The sequence below is a fragment of the Sebastes fasciatus genome, chromosome 17 (genome assembly GCF_043250625.1).
Source record: "Sebastes fasciatus isolate fSebFas1 chromosome 17, fSebFas1.pri, whole genome shotgun sequence".
In the NCBI taxonomy this organism is placed as follows: Eukaryota; Metazoa; Chordata; class Actinopteri; order Perciformes; family Sebastidae; genus Sebastes; species Sebastes fasciatus.
Window position 1 is genome coordinate 8,176,406 of NC_133811.1, and position 21,338 is coordinate 8,197,743.

The 21,338-nt window shown below is 39.7% G+C and overlaps 1 protein-coding gene across 3 annotated transcripts in view; it reads right to left on the minus strand.

The window, feature by feature from the left end:
• trappc9 (trafficking protein particle complex subunit 9) overlaps positions 1-21,338 on the minus strand; it is a 243,960-nt gene that overhangs the window by 105,387 nt on the left and 117,235 nt on the right. For all 3 annotated transcript variants that reach the window (XM_074614135.1, XM_074614133.1, XM_074614136.1), the window contains 2 exons: positions 21,179-21,321; positions 7,523-7,633 (listed from right to left, as the gene is read on the minus strand). In XM_074614135.1, coding sequence (XP_074470236.1) covers positions 7,523-7,633; positions 21,179-21,321 — 254 coding nt within the window. The remainder of the gene's footprint in view (positions 1-7,522; positions 7,634-21,178; positions 21,322-21,338) is intronic.

The window sequence follows — 21,338 nt, forward strand, 5'->3', positions numbered from 1 at the left end:
CCCCATTTACTACCCGCCTACTTTGGTGCCCTTGTTCGGGGTCGTGGCTAGAAGGTAAGACGCAAATTGCAGAACTCTCGTGAGATGGTTAAAACTAGGCATTGACTTCGAATAATTAAGGTTAGGCAATGACCTTGAATGGTAAAGGTGAGGCTTTGACCTCGAATGGTTAAGGTTAGAATAGATCATCGGGCAGCGGGTCTCGCAAGAGAAGAAGAAGTTTTCGCAATTTTCAGATTACCTTCTAGACGCGACCCTTGCTTGGATCTCACCCATGTTTGACCTCAGCCTTCATCTTGATCGCAACTACATCCATCCATTATCTGTAACCGCTTATCCTATTCAGGTTCGCGGGGGGGGCTGGAGCCGAAGATGTGCTCTTTGTGTTGTCATTTTTTAATGAATAGCTGAACATTGATTGTTAACATTGCTCCAAATTGGCATCATTACATTTCAAAAAAGCAGACCTCTCTTAATGTGCACCTGTAAAAATCCCCCACTGTGAATATTGTTTAACCAAGAGAATAACGCTGTGCCAGGAAATTCGAAGACCTGACCACAAAAAGAACAGACAGGTACACATCCTCCGCGTGTCCTTTTCTCTCTGTTCTGCTCTGTTCAAAGCAAATATGGAGAAAAAAAAAATTAAAGTTTGGGCATCACTGTGGGGTGTCAAGGCCGCTGTTTGGGAACCTTGTTGAGCTTCCAAACATCAAAGTGACCGTTCACATACTGAGGTGCTTCACTTTTTTCATCCGCCATTAGAGAACACCATCGAGGGGATAAAGACCTTGTAAAAGACAAGTCTGTGAATGATGAGGGAAAATGAAAGCAGCACTCTGTCACTCACCCTGTTCACCCCTCTCCATGTGTTGTCTTCACATGAAGAGAATACACAATCCTCACACTAAACTTACTGCACAAACACAACCAGTAGAGTGGTCCAGGGATGACGTACTTTTGTAGACCAACTAGGAAGTTAGCATCGCCTTGGGTTCCCTCGACAAAAAGCCAATGGGATTTTTCCATTGGGTTTTGGATTATTGCAAAAAATGAGCTCTGCGGCAAAAAAACATTCATGACACTTCATCATAATCTTCACAAATGAACACCACTTTTACAATTTTTTGAGCGTAAATGCATTCGGCAGAAGTAAAAAGCTAACGTTAGGCTATAAACGAATGACACCACGTTTCGTTTAGTAGTCTCGTTTAGCCTCTCTCATAACCGCCTTTTTTAAGACCCGTAAAAGCTTCAAAATTCACAAGTGCGATATTTACTGACGTATTTTATATCGTAGAGTAAAACGTTAAAAAAAATCTCTGAACTTGTGTTAACCGCAGACCTTATTTCAAGCATCTAACCAAAAACCCATTCAAAAAAACATTGACTTTGAGACAAGGGTACCGGAAGTGATAAAATGCTAAGTCATGTCCTGGTTTTAGGACTCAATTCTGCACCACACTATAAGATCTGAAGTTTTTCAGAAGCAGCATTCAATAAATGGAAGTTACCACCTGTCACTATCTAAAACTACTTAAAGGGGAACTTCGGTATTTTTCAAACTCCCATGTTTTTTGGTCTAACTGACTAGACTATTGAGGGAGAGCGCTGTAGACAGCAGCTGCTCACAGGCTATAATATGGTGCTATTGGGGCAAGCTGGCACCATCATTTACGTCCACTAAAAGTGCTTATTTTTGCCGTGGCAGAATCTGATTGTAATTGTAAGTGTCTGATAACATTATGGAAAGAGTCTCGCTCAAAGAGAAGGTTCCTGTTGCTGCTCTCATGCTCCACTCATATGGCCACAAGTCTATAAACTATAAAATCTGCTGTTCAAACTGCTGTATGCCTCGCCATGCATGAAGGCTTTTCTATTTCTGTAACCACGAAAACGCTCAATGGAAACAATTAAAAACCATTTGTTGTAGGAGGAAAAGTGTAGATGATTGACAGTGTCATTTCTGCGACTGTGGTAGCTTCACCAGCGCTGGATGAAGAATCCAGAAAACATCTTGCGCCTGACACCTCATTCATCATAGAACAGGAAAGAAATATGAAATGACAGGGCCATCTGATGTCGAGAGGGGATGAGTTGAAGAGACAAGCACAATATGGTTCAGCAGACGGAGATCTCCGAGTCCGTGGCCCTGATTCTCTCTGTATGCAAAATCCTACACCACTATGAATAATCTGTGCGTGCGCTGGGTGTCAAAGGAAATGATCAGCATGTTGCCAAAACTGAGCCGGGGATGAGTGAGACTGCATCCACTAGTCTGCTCTCGTAGGGGTATCTACAGAAACACTGTTTGCTGTGAAATGATGCTAATCTTCTGATAATGAATCTATATGTCTGTCAGGCCTCAAGAAAAAATCTCTACAGGATGGAAAGCGCTGATTGGTGGAGTCGAAGCCGACGGCTTTGTCTACGGGGAATGTCAGTCAAAGGGGAAAAAGACATGTAAGTCTATATATACATCTGACGTTGATACCAGACTTGACATTTTTTGCCTCAGAGGCACATTGTGTCATATTGTATCAGTTTCTAGACAAGGTTTTTTTTTTTTTTTTAATCAATTATACAACTGGTGCATAATGCATTCTGACCTTTACTTAAGTCCTTATGTATAACATTGACTCTAATGGTGATATCATTGAGAGACGGGTTAAGTGAATCTCTGCAATTTGGGGAATTATATTACAATAACAGATAGACAGACTTAAAAGAGCGTCAGCAGCAGAAAGTACATAATGACAGGACAGACTAATAGAAAATGATAACAACCTTTAAAGGTGCAATGTGTAAAGTCCGGGCCACACTGTCTGCGTGAGCAGTGCGGCTCGGCTGCGGCAAATCTAGAGATTCAAGGGGTCGCCTATTTTTTATGCTCCATAAATGAACAGAGTACTGGCTTTTAATTGTGGGTTATTATTATTATTTACAAATGAGCATACATTTCTTAAGCTTTTTCTGTCTAAAATAAATATAAATGACATTTATAATGAAATGAAACATTCTATTATTGATGGGCATTATGAAAGGAAAACTCAATGTAAAAGGAAAGGGCTGGCAGTAGTCTGTGTGGACAACACACATCGCAAGCCTGATCAGTTCAACGAAGTAACAGTCATGCGCCGCTCACACAGGCAAAACATAAAAAAACATAAAACTAATGTAACATTATCAACAGAATGTGAAGAAGTTACAGTGTTGACATTATGTCAAAGACGTCTATGTATTGTGTGAGGAAAAAATTAAAAAAACAACTCATTTTCGTTTCAGCATCTGAAGCAACTAGCATTCAACCAGCAGAAACTCTAGCATCGGGTGTCACAGCGGGCTGTGGCCAGCGGTAGCGCTGGGTCTAACCTGTGTAACGGCTACAACAGAAAGTTTGCTGAGCCAACGGGGAGTCAAGTAAAAGTACTTGCTCCACAGAAAAAAAAGGTCATCTGTGACTGATGTATTAATATACTGTATACGGCATTGTTATATTAATACTGATACATGCATAAGCAGCATTTTACTGGCAGAGGTGGAGCTAGTTTAAACTATTTTATATACAGTTAGCTAGTTTAGTCCAGTGGTTCCCAGCACCGGCTCTGAATGGACACAAGATAAATGTGAGGGGTCGTGAGATGATTAATGAGAGGGGAAAGGGGGAAACACACATCTGTAGTCCTTTTTCAGACTTTTCCCTCATCTTTACTTTTAGGAAATAATGGATAATGTTGTCTCTTTGGGCCTCAAACATTTATTGGAATGATCCCATCTAAAGAGGATTTGTCTCATTAATGGAACTGCAAACAACTCAAAGACATTGGAAATGTGACAAGGAGTCTCAACCAAACCCTGCTTTTTTTAAGAGGTACAAGCCAAATAAGGCTGGAAACCACTGATTTAATCCTGAACAATTTATTGTATTTCATAAGCTTATCATATGATTTTTATGAAAAGTTTCAGCCTGAAAACTAGCTAGTAACTATAATGTGTCAAATAAATGTAGCGGAGTAAAATATGAAGATGCATGAGATTTAAATATTTAAGTAAGTACAAGTATCTCAAGTAAGTACCTTGAGTAAATGTACTTAGTCACATTCCGCCAACGTCACTGGATGATCTTAGACGACTTAGTGGTTTATTTTCAAAGATAACCACAAAGACCGAAAGGACCAGAGTCTACTCTATCACTTCATATATTACAGTTCATACTCATGTAACTTTTGATGGTAGTACTTACAGTCTAGTGTTCCACAGGCAGAGCAGTGGGTTGGAGATGGATAACCAGCATGAGACCCTGAGATCAAAATCGCTTTCAAGAGACTCCTGGAAATGTTTTAATGGCAGCACAAATGTGCTTTTCTTTGGCAGACACTCATTTATTCTCTGGTGTGATTTGTTTATTTAATGAAAGACTTACGGAAAAATGAAAAACAAACAAAAATCAAACAATAAACCCACAACCTTCACATTGATGTACTGAAACAGCAGCGTCACAAAAGAGCAGAGCAAAGAAAAAGAGTGTGGTACAACTAACCAGCAATCATTAAGCAGTGATTCCACTGTGGGTATGACACCACTTATACTAAATGAACGCCTGACCTGGACGCTGTGTACAGCAATTTAAAAGACCACAACACATGATCTTACAGTAACACAGGCAGTGTTGTGGGCAAGCTAATTTGAAACGGTGAAACATTCATTCAACTCATCATTTGAACTCATAAGTTCTTAGTGGTCTGAAAATAAAAACTAGAAAATTTAAGTTGAATTAACTTGACATTAATAAAATATATATATATTTACATTAAAGGTCCAGTGTGTAGGATTTAGAAGGATCTATTAACAGAAATTGATTATAATATTCATTATTATCTTTTCATTCGTGTATAATCACCTGAAACTAAGAATCGCTGTGTTTTTGTTATCTTAGAATGAGCCGCTCATATCTACATAGGGAGCGGGTCCTCTTCACGTTGTCCACCATGTTTCTACAGGAGCCCAGAACGAACAAACCAAACACTAGATCTAGTGAGAGCTGTTCACATTTTTACGTGACCTGAAGGCCACTGTAATTCTGTAACACGCTTGTGAAATTGTGACAACGTGAGCCACAGAGTGCAAAACTGTGGTAGCGCCTGCCGCTAAAAACACTCCAAAGTTACACTAAATTTTGGCGAGGAAAAACTGATTTTCAAGGGGTCCCTTGACCTCTGACCTCAAGATATGTGAATGAAAATGGGTTCTATGGGTACCCACGAATCTCCCCTTTAAAGACATGCCCACTTTATGATAATCACATGCAGTGTTGGGCAAAAAAAACATGCACAAACATTTTTTGCATGCAGTATAAATATGTTATTTTTGCCTATTTTAAAATGGTGTATTTCTGGTGTGTTCTTTATACTATGACAGTTTTCCTTAAATTAAATTTTACAGTATCGCAATATATTGAATCATGATACGTATCATATTACCAGATTCTTGCCAATACACAGCCCTAATAATTAGCATATGAATTCTTGACACTTGACACTTCTTGACACCGTTACCTTGAACCTTGATCATCAAATTCTAATCAGTTCATCCTTGCTATCGCCAACACGGAGGCATAATAAAACAGTGTCTCTAAATGCAACTTTTTTTTAGGAGTTCTGAAGTGATCTTTATTGTGGTTACAAAAAAGCTTATCTTAACAGCTCACTTCTGCATAGGGAAGATTATTTGGAGTGAGCTGAGTGATGAGCTGTTTGGCTCCGTCTGAAAAGATCCCTTTCCACCCCCGAAATCCCCTCAAATAATAACATTCCACCCCTGTGGAGAAAGAGCTATGAGTCACCAACAGTGTACCTCCGCTTGTGGCCAAGGATGCACTGGAGAAACGGTGCTGACAGGAATCATAATTTGCCGCTTCCCAGTGAAACAACAAGTGTGATGATGTATGTGCACGTGTGTAAACGTGGGAATGTGAAAAACAGGGGAGACACATTAGCGATTAAGAACATAAACAGGTCTTGAATTGTCCTACATCAATTTAGGATTCCCCCCCAGATTTTGTATTCCTGGCAGAGACACTAAAACTGAAACCCACACTAAGAAAAATTATTTCAGGTGAATTAGCAGCTCCTTACGGAATAGTGAGCAACGCCTGAGGCTGAAATAGAAGTAGAAAACGGCAACATGAAAAATGTTGGAGAAAAAAATAACTGTCCAATCTGCAACTCGCCAGATATAGCAAAACCAAAATGTCAGTCTCTTTCACAGCATGCGTGCTGTCACACTTTCACGACATATAAATATATAATGAATATGATGCTAATAAGTCTGCTATTTCAAAGCTTGGATGAATTTTATTCTAGCAATGAGTATTACTAGAGAGGCTTAAACTCTAGAGATGTAACTGATATGAGTAATTTAATATTTAATGATACCCAGTCCAATGTGATATTTAGATTTTCCATATATGATAGAGGTGCTTATTGCTTGCTTGGCCGAAAGAGGGCCTCATTTAAAATGCAAAAATAAATTTAGATATGCTGTAAATATACAAGAATCATAAATTTGCTTTAATGGTTTCCTATAATATTTTGTCATTTTGTCCATTGGTATTGTTTGTATAATATCTGTGGAGAGATTTGTCTTATAGTGGATATGTTGTGGAACTATGGTCTGGACTGCCTGCCTACATTCCCTTATATAGAACCTTATAATGCAGTTTTAATCAACAGAAGCAGTTTACAGCTGTTGTGTAGGCTCGCCGCAGTAGACGGTGTTACTGGTGTTACATGGTGTTTGGGCATACAATGATTATATTACTTGCCCACCACCCCCACCGTAGTTGGTTTTTTTTTAATAGAAATAAAATATAATAATAATTTTTGCATATCAGCGCTGTGTTGTCAACAAATAGTTGGACGACAGATGCTGCAAACTGAAAGTGAAAGTCTCTGCTCTGTACAGAACACCTCAGCACAGAGTAGCAGGTATCATATTTCAAACAAACGGGACGAGAGAGAGTTGACAGACACGACGACGGAGGAGGATTTGGTGTCAAAGTGAAAAGCAAAAGTGCCGATTTTGCAATATTTCAGATTTATAATGCCGATAATGCTAAATAAAATGCCAAAGTTAGAATCAATTTTGGGGAGAAAAAACTGGCATTACCATTTTCAAAGGTGTCCATTGACCTCTGACCTTAAGATATGTGGATGAAAACTCTGAGATGAACAGAGTGAAAACTGTATCTTATGAGATATAACAGATGTTGACAAACTGCATAATTTGCAGTTGAAAAAGGTAATAAATCACAATATATCGCAATATATCTTATCGCAATAGTCAGCATATCAAAAAATGTTTAAAATCGCTTTAATATCGTATCAAATATATACTGTATATACACACACACACATATATATATATATACAAATTGGAGACTTGGAATACATTTTGCTTTGAGTCATCACCATATGGGAAGATTAATTCTACCTGTATGTAGAAAGAGAAACCTTCCACTCACCTCTGGCACTCGCTGGCATGGAGAACCAGGTCATGGTTGTTCTTGGCGCTGACAGTGAGCTCATGCTCTGTTGGGTTGAAGATGTCCAGCAGTAGGTGACACTGGCGGGTGCTGTGAACAGACACAAGAACTGAGGTTTGAACCAAATCCTCTCTGTTTACTCAAAAACTAAAGTATAAAAGCATCTGTTTGCGCAGGCTCATACTGATGCACGTCCCTGACAAAGATGTATTTATACATTATACACAAATAGGGTGTAGGGTGACTCGGTTCATTGTTTATGTGTGTGTGAGTTTATACTTTATGCATGAGGTTATGATTACTTTCTAAAAATACACGGCCACATACACCCACGCGGCAAATGCATGAGATCAAGAGAAGACACGGTGTGAAGTACTCATCGGTCCTTGTCATAACATCAAAGGTGGCGGTGCTTTCATCAGGCCCACAGGCCTGGCTGAAGCAGGCCATCTCCACATCATCCCGGGCCTGCTTTTCTCATGCAGATCATAAGAGGGCCAATTTGTGATTTAGATCAAGACTGGAGAGATGATACTGGATTTTTCAAAGAGTTCATTTTAACCCCAAGTAGGTGTTTTTTTTTCCCTCCGGTAATGACGGATGAAAGGAATGGATATCTCAAAACAGAGACGGAGAACAGACTGTCCATTACAGCCAAGTGTGCTGTTACAGTAATAGTTTCTGTAGGTGTACAGGAGGAATGTGACAGTACTCTACATTAAATCATTTACACATATTATCCATACTTTTTTTTAAAGAGTTTACAGGGTTTGAACATTCTGTAAATCCATGAATGAGTGATAAAATATAACATAACCCAGCGCTGTAGTCCCTACATAGTACGGCTGCATTATTTATATGTATTAATCCTTTGTTATTGGCGTTATTATGTTGGCCAGGAATAAATATGGAATGAAAATACATTTTAAAAATGATACGCGATAAATACATACAAATAAAATGAAATGAGGTTAATTGAGATCAACTGAAGCGAGTTAAAACATATTTTCAAAATAAGATTATATATGATAGACAGACAGACAGATAGATAGATAGATGAAAGTGAACAGCAAACATTTACTGCAAATTCTAAAAAAAATAATAAATAAATAAATATTATATGTTCCAAAAGGAGTAGGTAGAAGTAAAACACTTATAAAGGACCTACCTCTTTCTATAAATTAAATGATTTAAATAATGAACATAAAGCAGGATATGCTTTAGGGCGTGGCTACCTTGTGATTGACAGGTCGCCGTTGACCGGTCTGGGAGTTGTCTGTGTTTTCGTCTTAGAAATTTAACCCTTTCACAGTGTTTTCAGTTCATGGAAGTTAATTATAACGTTTTTTGGTCGCCTTAAAATATCTTATTCAGCATTTGGTTGTACTTAGCTCCACTCTCTCATGTCACTTGTGGTTGCAAATAACCAAGATGCCAACGACCAAAAACCACGATGGCTTCAGCCAAAATGTAAAACTTCAAAACGGCACTCCACAAACCAGTGGGTGATGTCATGGTGACTACGTCCACTTCATATATACAGTCTATGCCGCAGCTGCAGCCGTGAACCTTTGGCTGCCTGCGGTCAGCAGTATAGCTAAACAATTAGCAACATTTTCTCTCCATCTCTGAAACGCATCGCTGATATTGTAAGACTCTCTTTCTGATAAGTCTGTTTTAACACTAGGGATCCCTGAGAGTGAGTGACTCTACATATTCAGAAAAACTCATATTTTCAGAAGCCATTGTTAAAAAAGCAAGCCAACAAAACTTGCTGGCTAGAATTAGCCAATGTGCTCAGAGAATCATTCTGCCTCCTCCTATGCTCCCACGGTATTTTTAGAAAGTCATCTTCCACATCAGTGGAATCTAACTGCAAAAGGAAAGAACAGATCTAAAAACGTATCCTTTGTGTAAATGAAATGCTGCCCGTCACCCCTTCTTCCCTGCAGGTCACACTAGCCCCCCCCCCATCCCAGCCAGCTTCTTGCCTCTTAAATCTCAGGGTTAATGGAGGCTTAAGTTAAGCTTGCCCAAGTCCCTAATAAACTGCTGTGGCAATTAAAGGGGCATATTTTTTTTAAGGCCTACCCATGTTTCTTTAATTGTCTCGTTGTCTTTGTTGGCGGACGTGATTAACGTGCTGAGTGGGGCGAGGTACTGATTTATAGGCCGGGCCGTTTAGCTGAGGTGATCAATCAGACCACCCAGTTAAGAAACAGGCTCATTGCTCATGCACTAAGTACCCCAGATAAACTGAAGGAAAAAGAGCCAGGGATATAGGCACCGAAGAGACAATTTGGAGTTGCACCTTAACGATAGGAGTTAAAAGACCACAGCAGGAGCCTGAAAATGGAAATGAAAAGGTGGACAACTTCATTCAGTTGCTGAGACTGCAACCCCGAACGTCTGTAGACAAAAAGCTGGAGATTATGTTTCTGAACTAGAGGGAACTGAATCACAACACTGAATCATTTTGATAAGTATTCTGCTGAGCTACTACGCAGGGGCACCGAGATCTAAGCCAAATAAATAATTCAAAACCGCCAATAGGGTTTCAAACTACTTGTCTCCATTTCAGTCAGTGAATTTTTAAACTCCTCTTTAGGAGCCGAGTGAGACGTCGAGGGGGAACAAAATTATCTCCGGTGTGTTTCAAAGTGAACACATATCGAACCTGCGTCTTTGCTCATAAGTGTACAAAGCAAATCATCCATCAATGAAATGTCAATACGTGTGCCTTAAAGCGCAAAAATAACATTGGCTGCACGTGCTGCGTGTGTTTGTAAGTGTGTGCGAATTAATTCAAAGGAGACGATCATGTACACAGAAGAAGACCTTTTTACTACAGATCATTTCAGGTACAGCTGGTGGTGTAACAAAGAGGGAGAAAGAGGCAGTTAATGAATGCCACTGTCTATTTCTGAGAACACTACCACACTAACAGATGAACCGTGAGGTCAGCATGTTGCTATTATTGATTTGAAAAGGACGAGTGGAGTAACTCTCTAATCCTGGCGCCACACATTTCTATGCCAAGACCACAAGCAGACATCAATACGAAACAGACAAACACCAAGGCCAGAGTCTGATCATCTTTGTTCCTACATCAACAATACGGAGCAAATCGACACTGACACTGAACTGGGCATTAGTCGGGACTGGGGACATTGTTATTGTGAGGTAGTGGGTGTGTAAAAATAGCACACACACACACACCGTGGGAGGAGGCAAAATCGCAAAGATCAATGGAGCTGGGCCCACACCTCAGTCTGTAATCAATAAGTGCTGATTTTGCAGCCGTACTCCGGCGCAAAAAAACGTGACATATTCCCAGCACACGAAATGTAATGGTCTTTATTAGCCTGGTTGGATTTAGAGTAATGCCAATGATGGGCTATTTTTAGCTACGGGAGCCAATAAGGGACAGTTGACTAACTTTATGTCCACGTTTAAAGATTTAATACCAAGTGGGGAATAGCTATACAGTAATTGCTGTCTTGTCAGCATGTCAAATAATGAATTAAAATCAATCAGGTCACTCCCTAAAGGGCCAGTTCACCTAAAAATACATTTGCTCCTTTAACTGTGATTAGACACACAGATAGATTTTTATCTGCTTCCGTTTTTAGATTGCCGTCTCTGAGATTTCTGCTTCAACTCGGGAACAATAAGTGAAAGGAATTATATTTGTAGTGCTTAAAGCACTTAAAGGGGAACGCCACCTAAATTAAGAACTAATATATTTTATTTCCATGGCCGGGGAAAGTTCAATCAATATTTGTGAACATGAGCTGCTCTCTCTCAAAGCCAGGAACCAGAGAAGTAAGTCTCAAAGATGTGATTTCATAGTCAAAAGCCAAAAACTAGAGTGTTAAAACTCAAATTTGTGATGTCATAGGGTATAAAGTCTGGAGCTGCTCCATAGACGATGAATGGGAGACTGACTTTAGGAACCCACAGAATGTTTGTTGTAATTTGTATACCTAAATGAGCTTTATTCTATGGCAGTGTTGTCAGCTGTGAAACAGAAAATATCCTCATATACTCAGATCATTCCCCTGGGTGCTCTCAGTGTCATCTACAACATCCCTCCCTACTCATTGTCTATGGAGCAGCTCCAGACTTTATACCCTATGACATCACAAATTTGAGTTTTAGCACTCTAGTTTTTAGATTTGGGAGAGAGTTGATCATATTGACTAATATATTTTGGACTGTCTTAGAACATAGGATTTAACGTATTCATTTTGGAAATGGGCGTACTTCCCCTTTAAAAGGTACATGTACAGTGTGTAGGATTTGGTGGTGTGGTTGCAGATTGCAACCAACTGTGTACCCCTCCACTCACCCCTCCCTTTCCAAGACTGCGTTAATGTGAACCACTGAGTGCAAAACCGCGGTAACGCCGTGGCTCAGAGGCCATCCTTACTGTAATAACACTACTTTAGGAGCAACGGAAGTCAGACGGCGGCTGGCGGTAAATGGACTTGCATTTATATAGCGCTTTTCTAGTCTTCCGACCACTCAAAGTGCTTTACACTACATGTCAGCATTCACCCATTCACACACACATTCATACACTGATGGCAGAGGTTGCCATACAAGGTGCCAACTTTGCTCATCAGGATCTAATCTAAATACTCATTCACACACCGATGGCTATGCCTTCGAGAGCAATTTGGGGTTAAGTGTCTTGCTCAAGGGCACATCAACATGACTAGAGGAGCCGGGGATCGAACCACCGACCTTCCGATTGGTGGACGGCCTGCTCTACCCTCTGAGCCACTGCCGCCCCGGTACCACAGTTTTGCACTCTGCAGCTCACGTTATCACAGTTTCATAAGCGTGTCGGAGAACTACGGTGGCCTTCAGGGAACGTAAAAACGAAAGGCTCTCTCAAGAGCCCGTGTTTAGTTTGTCCGTTCTGTGCTACTGTAGAAACATGGCAGACTCTGTGAAGAGGACCCGCTTCCTATGTAGATATGAAGGGCTCATTCTAAGCTAACGAAAACTCAACTATTCTTAGTTTCAGGTGATTATACACTTATGAAAACATAATTATGAATAAGATATTCTGTTTCTGCTAATAGATCCCTGAATTGTTACACACTGTTCCTTTAAGTTTTATTCTCTCAAGACATGACATCAAAAGGTTTTCATAGGGCCTATTTCTTTGATAGAAACTACTTCTAATACAAACTGTTTACAGTGACATCTGTTAGCTGAAGGCAGCAGAACAGCAGAGGGTTTCCTTCATATAGGAGCTGCACGATGCTATGGATGATGCACAGGATGCACTTTCATAAAAATAAATTAAAAAAATCCCATCAGAGGATCACTTCACTTCCCCCAGTAGAGCAATGCATTTTTCCAGGGCAACACCGTGTTGAACGAATGGGATTTTAACAGGTCCCTGTAAAGTATGGATCACTGAGTATTTCACACATCCTGGCTTTCCGTCACTTTCTTTAACAGATCTGTCCCCTTACATATCACCCACTGTGAGGAAGCGAGAGAGGAGATAAAGTAATGTCTGTACTGAATATGGCAGGAAAGCGATACCATAGGCAAGAAGAGGTATTAAAATGTATACCGAGGCAAAGAGAGCAAGAACGAAGGGTAAGGGGGAGGCAAAGAGAGATGTGGAGGGAGGTAATGAAAGACGTCACGATCAGAGACCCAATAGAAGAGAGGCAGAAAGAAAGAGAGAAACAGATTGAGATGAAAAAGAACGGACAGACAAACTGAGGAACAGCGAGACAGAGAAAGGAGAGAGGATTTGAAGATACAGTAAAAAGTCTGTCAGGAGAGTCAGAGAGAAAGGGAGCACAACAAAGGGAGAGACAGAGGTAAATGAGACACGGGGGTTACAATGTAATGCAATCACAGTAGCCCTGTAAAATATACATCCTTCTTTAAGTCATTGGTTTGTGGTGTTTTAGGGGATTATACTGTTGCATTATACAGTAAGATAGAGGTATAAAACCTCTATTCTTTAAAGCTTTTGGATGATTCATGATTTTAAAGGTCCCATATTACACTCATTTTCAGGTTCATACTTGTATTTTGGGTTTCTACTAGGACATGTTTACATGCTGTAATATTTAAAAAACACTTTATTTTCCTCATACTGTCTGCCCGAATATGCCTGTATTTACCCTCTGTCTGAAACGCTCCGTTTTAGCGCATTTCAACAGAATTGCAACGGAATTACGTTGCTAGGCAACAGCTTGGCTCGATGTTTACTTCCTGTCAGCTGATGTTATTCACAAACACTGCAACTGGAAATAAAACTGGGACACATTTAGAATGTTTACATTAAAAACTATGAAATGGTCTATTATATATTATTGTAGATTTGTGACATCACAAATGTACGGAAATCTCGACGGCTCGTTTTAACAAAGAATATAGAATACGGGCTGTGCATATTTCTCCGTGGATTCAGCGTTTCAATACTTTAACAGTATTTATACAGTTCTTAATCCTGCTTTATAATAAAAAAAATAATAATAATTCACTTTTTACAATAGGTTCATAGCTTTCGGATGATGTACACCACTTCTGTGACATCTGCTGTTGACTTTTTATCTACCCCTGAACATCCCCTGTCCTCCAGCCCTACCCTTCTAAACAAATGGGACAGAATGGTAAGGGGTTAATATTTATTACCTCTTGCAACATGCAGGAAGACTAAAACATGATCATACACACGTTTTCAGACTTAAAGTGCAAGATTGTTGAGTCATTCAGTAAATCAGTTTCAGCACAGAAAAGCCTGCACATCGGTTCATTTGCTCTCACTGTTTGTGTTTTTTGACAAGAAATCAGTCTGATATTTGCAGACTATTTGCAGCTTAACCAGTTATTATCTATATTACGTTTCGACTGAAAAAGCCTTTTTGTGGACATTGTAATAATTTGATTTTCATGATGCAGACATGTAAACACAATGTGCAAGCACAAGTTCAAAATGAATCAAATGTATCTGATATGTCGCCGAGCCCCGGGTTTATTTAATATTTTGTTCCAATAGAGTCTGTGCATACAAGATGGTGACATGATGTTGAGAGATATACAGGAAAAAAATAGAGTCAGGTGAAGAGGTAATATGAGGGAAGAGACAATGAGATGGAGGGATATGACTGAGTAAGGGTAGGAGAAGTAGAGGGGAAGGGTAGGAGAATTTTTTTTTTAAATATGTAAAGAAAAACGTCTGTAAGCAAAAAAAAAAGAAGACAGATTAAAGAAAAGAAAGAGACCCCGGAAGCAAAATAGAGGCAAACATAGTCAGAAAGTGAGTTCAGCAACTCTGTCATGCAAATTTGCACCACTGACTCGACTGCAAACCGCCTTGACAGTGCTGACTTGGTGGAAAAAATGGTGGAAAAGTTGGGTCACACCAAATACCTCTGTTGAATAAACTGTGTCCAGCGAGCGAGCGAGCTAGTTGGCTAACTAGGTGGCAGTTATTCGAGCAAACTGCTCGAAAAAGCTCACCAAATAGTGCAGCAAGTAGTCCCTACAGTGCACCAACAAACTTCCAGCTCCACCTATTTTGCGAAGACACAAATGACTTTCGCTGTGACATTTTCTGGTGTCACTGGGTGCTAATGGTAGAGTGACAGACGGGTGGAAAGAGTAACAAGTAGGGAGGGCAGAGACAGAAAGCTGTATTTTCTGCAGTGAGGTTTTTTTTTCTTTGCCTGCACCTGTTGGATATTTTGATGACTTGTCATGCACCCCAGTAGGAGGAGAAGCACAGTAAGGGTAGTGTCACTGGCAATCCAGCAGTGGACTGCAATTTTCGGTGCAAAGATTAACCACATCTTGTGCCAGCTGCCAGCTCAGAGCAGGTTAGCAGTGCACTCACAAACACCTCACGAGTTATCCGCTATTTTTGTCTCGTTAATTGGTGAAGGGAAAAATACACAAAACTCTTTATTCGTGTTTTGCTCGACCGCTTCAACTTCACCATACATTCTTCAAACAATAGACACGTCTAATTGCACCGTTTTATTCTGATTATGGCGGCGATGCCAGGAGGGCAGGATAAAGATTAATATCGGATTCCACCGGCATCTGCCATCCACAACAGCTGGCATGGATGAAGGCATCTACACTCGCTAATTGGAGTGATGCACATTGTCAAAGCCTGATTATCAAATCAAAATCAAAATAACTTGATTAAATCTTACATAACCAGCACCAGGCAGGTGCTAAGTGACTACACACACGCTGCTGTGCTGCTATGAACATGACACTTGATGCTTTTATTTTGATATTCTGCACAGCCTTGATGCAGGGAAAAAAATCATCAGGAGTGTTGGAGATAGTGACGTCCGTGAAGACATGGGATACTCCGTTTCATGAAAAAAAGATTACAATGAAAACTGTCAGTAGCACTTTCTATGACGTTTATGTCTATAATGCATTATGAATATACTGTACTTATAATGCATTGTAATCTGCACTGTATAATTATAGTTATAACACTCAGAATTAATATTATTGAATATTATGGATAATTCTAACACATTATAAAGCATTTTATAATGCATTTACATGCATTTAAAATATGAATACTGCAAAGATAAAGGCTGAGAATAAGAGTGTAAGGGAGGGAAAGGCAGAAAGGATAAAATGTTGCTGCAGAGAGAGACACACAAAGAATGGAGGATGGAGACAAAGAGAGCAGAAGACCAAATGAAGAGATCAGCAGAAGTAGAGAAAGAGAGTCAGGATAAAAGAGACAGAGAGCGGGGTAAAAGGAAGAGGAGGATACAGAAAATGAATGTGATGTGGAGCAAGATAATGAGACAAGGAAAAGGAAAAGAAAGGATGAGGAAGAGAACAAGGAGCGAATGTTTCTTCTTCTTCTCTGTTACTGTAAGTAGCTACTGTACTACTGCACGTTTTAGGACACGAGGACACCACAGCTAAATCACACACTAGTACAACGAAAAGGACCGTCAGAAAATGAGTTTTAGAGAGAGAGAGAGAGAGAGAGAGAGAGAGAGAGAGTGAGAGAGGAATGGCTGGATAGGTAGATTGGCAGAAGAGGAGGGAGCGACAGGCGGAGAAACACAAAAACAGATCGAAAGCATAAGTTGCTGTGTTATTGAGCAATTTCATACAACCACTTCCAAATTCTCCTTTGACTTGCAGCCAAGAAGAAATTCGATAGTACTTATATCCAAAAGTTAGAAGTGTGTTACAGGACTTTGTAACAAATTCTGACAAATAATGTATGAATTTGTGTGTATGAAGCTTGAGATCATGAAAACTGGATGGATGATTAAATTCCAAAAAGTTCTTAATGTTTTTCCAAGTTCCACTTGGCGCTTTGGGCTTTACAAATAAAATGTATTATTATTATTATCATTCTCCTTCTCATTATTATTATTATTATTATTATTATTATTATAATAAAGTCAGTTTGAGTACTCATATCTAAGCCTCGGAGAGATAATGTCAGAGATTTATTTTGTTAATTTGGACCAATGCTTTCACAGATATTAGGCTACTGTTGGCAGGATTAGGGTTGGGTGTCATTGAAAATTCTTCAGTAGTGGTGTTGATGTAATAAGTTTTAATACAAAACCTAACATTTGGAATGCTTTGCTTTGAGGAGTATGAACCTGTCTTTCTAAAAGACTCTTTATTTCATTTAATAGACCAATACAGACATTTCAAATGTTAACTATCATGGAATTATGTTCTTAAATGTGTCTATTCTTCCAAACTATATTATAAAAATTAAGATGTTTAAGAAACAATGATGTTTAAAATGTAATTTGAAACAGATTTAAGCCCTGGTGTTGATTTTTCTACATTATTTATTCAGCACTTAAATGTCACATTGATCGCCAAAAGCAACGCCTTTAAGTTTTATCTTAATAAGGTACATTATGAATTCCAGTTAAATTGTGAAATCAATATTGCCACTGCATTTTTAAATATCTGGGACATAAAACAAGAACGGATAATTGTAAGTTTTTAGAGACTTGAATTTAGAACTTGAGGTTTCTTCAACTATGCTTATGTGCTGAGGTTTTGAGTAGCCTGTCCATGTGTTTATAGACAGGTTATCCTGGTGTGGGCCTGTAAAAATCACTAAATGTGATACAGAGCTATACAAATAAACTTCGACTCAAGAAGACCCGCAGGCAGTCTTCCTTAAACCTCTTCCAAGGCCTTCGATTTCATCACATTTCAAATGAGATTTGCTTGACAGACGGTGTGATGAGGCAGAAAGTGCTAAGGCCGTGGTAGAGGTCAGGTTGCAATGACAGGGTGACGGTGTAGCAGCCAGTGCAGCATCTCTACGTACGCATACGTATCAGCGCTGAGCCAAGATGGATGGCTTAAACTGCAGATATTATTATAGCTAATGATTCACCTCAAGTGGCCATTACTCGGCTACGATCTGTCTCCCTCGCCTGGAGTTTTTTCAGGAGATTTGGGGGAGCTGAAAAGAGGAGTGTAGGTGTGTGTGCCTGTGTGTCCACAGTAATGTATGTGCATGAAGAGAAGTGAGAGCATGAAAAATAGACTGAATATCCATTCAGGTCTACCACTATCTGGCCTATCGCTGAAAAATAAGTCCTCTGGATTTGATATCAATAATGTCAAAGTGAGTGTTGCTGCAGTGATTAAAAAGAAGGTTGATATCTATTCACCGAATCTAGAGTGGAAAAAATAGCTGCATTTGTATCGTATGTGAGATCAAATGAGCCTTTAGAATCCAGATTAATCACGTATTATTGGGATAAGAGCGTCTGTGAAGTAGATTAGTTTAGCTTTTCTGGCACTCCAGTGAAGGTTGAGTAGTATTGCTTTCCTATTTAACAATGACTGGGTTTAGATTAACAAATAAAAAGGCCCAGGTACACACAAACATGGCATGTAGGGTTAAAGGCTCATCAGATTATAGACGCTGAGAGAGAACCACTAACCATTCGAGAAATACTTGCTTTACCAACCCATTCTGAAGCAAAGCAACTAAACTAAAGTAGAGTTGGTGAACGAGGATCATTAAATGTGGATTAAGCAGCAACATTTGACTGCCTGACTGAATTTTGCTCCTGAAGGACGAGATAAAGAAGAAAAATAACTCTTCTTGCACAAGATTATTTCAGTTTCATTATTCAGTTTGCGTTACGACAGTCAACACTTCTGTAAAGTGGAGGAAGACGGGGGTAGTTTGTGACAGTAAGTGCAGTAAAATAATGTAACTAAGAAACATAAGGAGTGCCCAATACAGAGCTTAAAGGAGAGTGAACATTGGACTTCATCAGGTAGCCAGAGGCATAACTTCAAATGAATGCTAATGTTGCTGTTAGGGATGTTAATAATTAACCGTTTAACCGACATTAAGCATTTTAACCGATTAACGCTATTGGTTAAGACGGTTAAATGTCAATAATTAATTAAAAAGCTGAGAAAAACTCATCACTTAAAGGAGAAAAGCTGGTCCACCTTAAGAGTCTGAGCCGGCGTTACAGATACAGGAAGTCGGCTCCCGTCAATAGCTCTCTTGAGCGGAGGAGTTGTAGCCTTGTAGCATTTATTCACCGACAAATAAAGTGTACACACACTGTCTGCTACAGCTACGTTCACAGCTATAACGCCACCGACAACACACACACGCGGTCTGTCGGAAAACTCGCTGAAGTTACGACGCGCTGACAGACCGTATGTGTGTGACAATGGTGAGCACGAAGCTACCAGCAGAGCTACAGATGCTAACATAGCACAAACACACACACTGTTTGTCGGTCAATCGCTATCGTTAATCCGGGCAGACGGAGTATCGTTATGCCGGGCAGACACACAGCTGACAATCTGCTAAACTAAACTAAATATGTGGTGTCTACATGTCGGCGACACTACACGAAGCACCGTGGCTGCTAAGTTAACGCTACACGGACGGGGTACCAGCTATTGTGCTCGTACACTGCAGCTGGCGCACCGCTGCATGTGAGCCACAAATCTTGTCGGTTAACGGTTAATAATCGGTTAACGAGGGTCGGTTATCGGTTAAGAAATGTTTTCAAAATTAGCATCCCTAGTTGCTGTGTCTGCTGGATGTGTAAATAGGTAACATATCCGTGCAAAATCAACTTTATAAGTTGATAATATGTCAGAGTTATGTTTACAGCTTGTTACACTGCCCCCAAGTGGTTAAATCAGGAAAAGGCAGGTGACACATTTCTGAAAAAGCCTACAGGTGGTAAACATTTCTTGCTGAAAGTTTTGAAAAACTGAGATGCTAAAAACAGTTTTACATAATGTTCACTTTTAACATGCGGTGGAATTGTCCCACTACAGCAAACTGCAACGGCAGATATACTGAGCAAAACATTTGCTGCATAATGTATCTGCAGAATGCACGGGATGCGTTGGTGCATGTTTAGCGTTCATTATATTTTAATCAAATCTTATAAATGATTACTTTCCTTCAAGAGGGACTTGAAGAATAGGTTCAGATTTGTTCGACTATATCCTAATACAGTCCTCGCATATCTGTATGCTGAAATAGTTATTGGCTGCTGTAATCAATCCACCTGTCCATACTGGCTGTGAGGCGATGCCTTTGTAGAGCAGCTATACAGTAAGAAAAGAGTTAGCCAAATGATTTGGGTATTTTTTCAGAATTATGGTTGTTGCATGGACAAAACACCGGCTATAAACCTATCACGACTCCCCACTTGATTTGGCTAACCCAGACTGCTGAAGCAACCCATAACTTCCACCATACATATGAAACACAAGTACTGTATTAAGATAGAACAATTATTCATCCCAAAAACCCACCTGTGGGTTTGAAAAGCATGTTTTCTCTAAAAAACATTGCCAAAATTATAGCAATTATCATAGCCAGAAGCAGAAGTAAAAACAGACATTATCATAAGATTTTCCGGTTCCTTGAACACATTATGTGTGAAGAAGGCTTCTGTCAGGAAAAGCAACCAAATCCAAGCTTAAAATAGTGATATTTCAATAAAAATCACCTCATTCTTCATGTGCCATTTAAAATTTGGCCAAAAATAAACCGTTTTACATGAACCACATCCTGTAAAAAAAACATTAAATTCTGCGCTCCTCAGAGTAACACGGAAGCCAAGATTGGCCTCGGCTGAGACCAACAGTCACGTGACAAACAAATCAGTGAAACTTCGACTGAACTGCAGGCTGTTTACTCAGAGGACAAGAGAGGTTGCACGTAGAGATTGTGAAAATGTAAACAGCTCAATATGTATAGCATTTGGAACCCCCTTTTTTCCAATATTGGTAACACTTGTGGGCACTTTGAAAGTGTTGTATAGATTCCTTAAATTCAATTTTCATAAAACTTGCGTCTCTTTCTTTTTTTATGATTCATGGCATTAAAACTATAACATGAGATGTTTGAGTTCTCTCTACTTCTAGCCATGATTGTGCTGTTTCTATAGAGGTGTAGACGTAATATACTGCAGTGAAAAACAAGGCCACAGTGAGTAAAACGTGATAGGAACAAAAGCCCTGAAACTGCTTTGGTGTCCAGAGGGTTAATGAGCCCAAAGCTCACATAAACAGACCTCCCTAATACTTACATTAATCCGTAGAAAATAAAACTTATATAGCTACCTGGTTGCAGGGAGGGTGTTGACTCTGGTGAAGAACACAGATGGCTCCACGTCAACATGGACTCCCAAAGACAGCTCCCGGTAGTAGCCCTCCACTTTGCCAGCTCCCCCCGAGTACTTGAAGTTCAGCATTGCTTCCAAACTCTGAAAAAGAAACAAGG